Below are 2,899 nucleotides of genomic sequence, written 5' to 3'. Positions count from 1 at the left end.
GACCCCCCCCGAAGTGGGAGCCGCCACCCCGCGGCTGCCCCCGAGTCCTGCTGCACCACGGGAGCAGCCAAGGTCAGCTGGCAGTGGGCAGTGTCCCTGGGGCTGCACCTGCTCCCCAGATTTCCGTCATGGCTCCTGCGAGAACAGGAACCTGCGGGAGATCCCCCGGGGCTTCCCCAGGGACACCCGCCTCCTCGACCTACGCCGAAACACCTTCAGCACAGTGCCACCAGCTGCCTTCCCTGGCCTGAAGGAGCTGGTGTCCCTGCACCTGCAGGGCTGCGGCATTGAGGTGCTGCACCCTGGGGCGCTGCAGGGGCTGGAGAGCCTGGTCTACCTCTACCTCACCAACAACCGCCTCTCCACCTTGGCAGCCACCGCCTTCGAGGGGGCCCCGCAGCTGGCCTACCTTGACCTGGACCAGAATGCCTTTACCCACCTGCCTGCAGGTGCCTTCCAGCTCCTGCCCAACCTCATCTCCCTCCACCTGCAGCACAACACCATCAGGGAGATGGTGGAGGGTGACCTGGCTGGGGTCAGGGGGCTGCGCTGGCTCTACCTTGCTGGGAACACCATTGGCTCCATTGCTCCTGCCGCCCTGGCTCCTGCCAAGATGCTGGAGAAGCTGCACCTGGAGGGAAACCGCCTGGTGGAGGTACCCACGGTGGCCCTGCAGGGCCTGCCCGCCCTCAGTGAGCTGAAGCTGTCCAGAAACCCTATCAAGCATGTGGGAGATGGTGCCTTCCTGCCGGTGGCCTCCAGCCTGCAGCACCTCTACCTGGACAACATGGGCCTGGAGCAGGTGCATGTGGTTGGGGACCCCTGAGGGGCAAAGGCACCACAGGGCACAGACATAGGTCCCATCTCGTTCCAGTGCCCAGGGTTGATGGCCCCTATAGGGGCAGCTGAATGGATGTCACATACTCCCAAAGGCTTTAGGACATCCTCCACAGCCTGGCTGAGATGAGAGGCTGCCTCGGGCTCAGCTGGAGTCTTACTCCAACCTGTCCCCAGCCCACTCCCACTGGTCCTTAAGGAGGCCCAGTTGCCATAGGGTCCAGATCATTCCTGAAAGCACCCCCTTCCCCCCAGCCCTGGCCCTATTTCACCTGCTCCTATTACGAGCTGCCCTGTGGGATTTTTCACCGCTATTACCTTGAGTTCCTCCATCCTCTAAAGCCAGCGTGTTAGCACCACTCTCTTAAGGACCATCCACCTTTAACAGCGCCCAGGGATCGCACTAAGACCTCCTGCATGTCACCTTCTTTCCAGGAAGACTGCGTAGGGTCTAGCGAGTCCCAAACTGTGACCAAAACTGGTGGAGTGTCTAACTGACAGTCCCCGAGCACAAGTGCTGCTCTTTAGAACAGCTCTTCCATGGGGCGGGCAGGTTCAGGACAGGGTGTCTCAGCCTGATTGGTGTCTCAGGCTGATTGGCTGTGCAGGGGTAGAGATTTGTTCCCCTGCCCCCTTGAGGACACCCCTCACTCACCCTTGCTTTGTTGCAGATGTCTCCTGGTGCTTTCGCTGGCCTCGGTCCCAAGATCAGAAGCCTCCACCTGGAGAGCAACAAAATGAACAACATCCCCAACATGAGCAACTTCACGGGGCTGGAGATTCTCAACCTGAGGGACGTGCCTTTCCACTGCGACTGCCAGCTCCTTCCCCTGCGCAGGTGAGTGCCACGAGGGGTGCACAGCCCCAGGGGACAACCCAGGGGACATTGGACCCTGCTGCACTAGAGACACAAGCCCATGCCACAGTGGCCCTTTCGGGTCTTCTCCCACGTGCTGCCCATTTTTTGTCTTCTCCTATGGTGGTGAGATGGAGCATGAGGATGGAAGCAGCCTGGGCTTTCCTGGTGTAGGCAAAGCAACCATGAGCTGGGGTGGGAGATGATACTCAGATATTCAAAGATCACCCAGGTGAGGACCTGAGCAACCTGGCCTGGCTTTGAGATGACCCATACCCAGGCACGGAGCTTCCCCTCACCCTTCACCTTGTTCCTTTCCCTGACCTCCTGCCACATTTCCAGGTGGATTGAGAAACTCAACCTCCGCACAGGGGCCACCTGTGGGTCGCCTGCAGAAACCCGGGGACTGAAGGTGAAGCTTTCCACCACCTTCCAAACCTGCCCTGGCTGGGGTCAAGGTGAGGGTGAGGAAGTGAGTCCTGACAAGACCAAGGCTGCAAGCAAGCCCAGCAAGAAAAAGCGATCAGGAAAATCACCAGCCAGAGGCTCCAAGAAGAACAGAGCTTAGGAAATGCATGCAGGATGCGAGAGGACCGTACTGACAGTCTGGTGGGAGCAGTTTTTCTAGACTTGCCTCCACTACAGTGATCCAGATATTGCACAAGGTGAAAAGGAGAGAGCCTGGTGCCACCAAAGCAATGCTGGTTTGCCAAAGGTTGTTGTAGTGTGCTTTGACGACTCAAACAACAAAAAGCCAAGTACTTGCTTTTTCTTCTCAAGGCTCCCTCCAGCCACGTGGAAAAGCTGGAATCCAGAGGTTTGGGTTTGTGGTTAAGAGCTCTGTGCTTTCACAGCTTCTGAAATGACCGAAGGGCCTTGAGCAGGACTGCAAACAGCATCAACGCAAGGTGCTGCACTGGCTCAGATCTTAGCGCAGAAAACTCACCAATTGTCATCCATGAAAATACTGGCTGAATTCCCAGTGGCTCCTCAGAATTAAAGCATAAGCACATCAAAACCTTTCTACTTCCTGCTAAATTGGATCAGAGGTCTGATCAGTGGATAGAGATCACTGATCCCATCGTAAGTGATGTGCCCAACCACCTCCCCACGACAGCCCTGCTTGGGATCTCCCCCAGCCCCAGTTTAAAAAGTCAGAGGTTTGTTCAGAGTGAGAGGGTTTAAAAGATAAACACTTCTAGCCCT

General features: G+C 57.2%; 1 protein-coding gene across 1 annotated transcript; it reads left to right on the top strand.

Annotated features, from left to right (window-relative positions):
• Positions 1–7: 7 nt before the first annotated feature.
• Positions 8–2,261, top strand: CHADL (chondroadherin-like; the record flags this gene model as incomplete). Its single annotated transcript, XM_010132942.1, has 3 exons — positions 8–802; positions 1,509–1,675; positions 2,036–2,261. Coding segments are annotated over 3 exons (1,188 nt in total), but the record flags the coding sequence as incomplete, so codon positions are not given.
• Positions 2,262–2,899: the final 638 nt, after the last annotated feature.

Source organism: Buceros rhinoceros, unplaced genomic scaffold (genome assembly GCF_000710305.1).
Source record: "Buceros rhinoceros silvestris isolate BGI_N320 unplaced genomic scaffold, ASM71030v1 scaffold18523, whole genome shotgun sequence".
NCBI classification, from domain to species: Eukaryota; Metazoa; Chordata; class Aves; order Bucerotiformes; family Bucerotidae; genus Buceros; species Buceros rhinoceros.
This window is presented reverse-complemented; position numbering and strand designations above follow the sequence as displayed.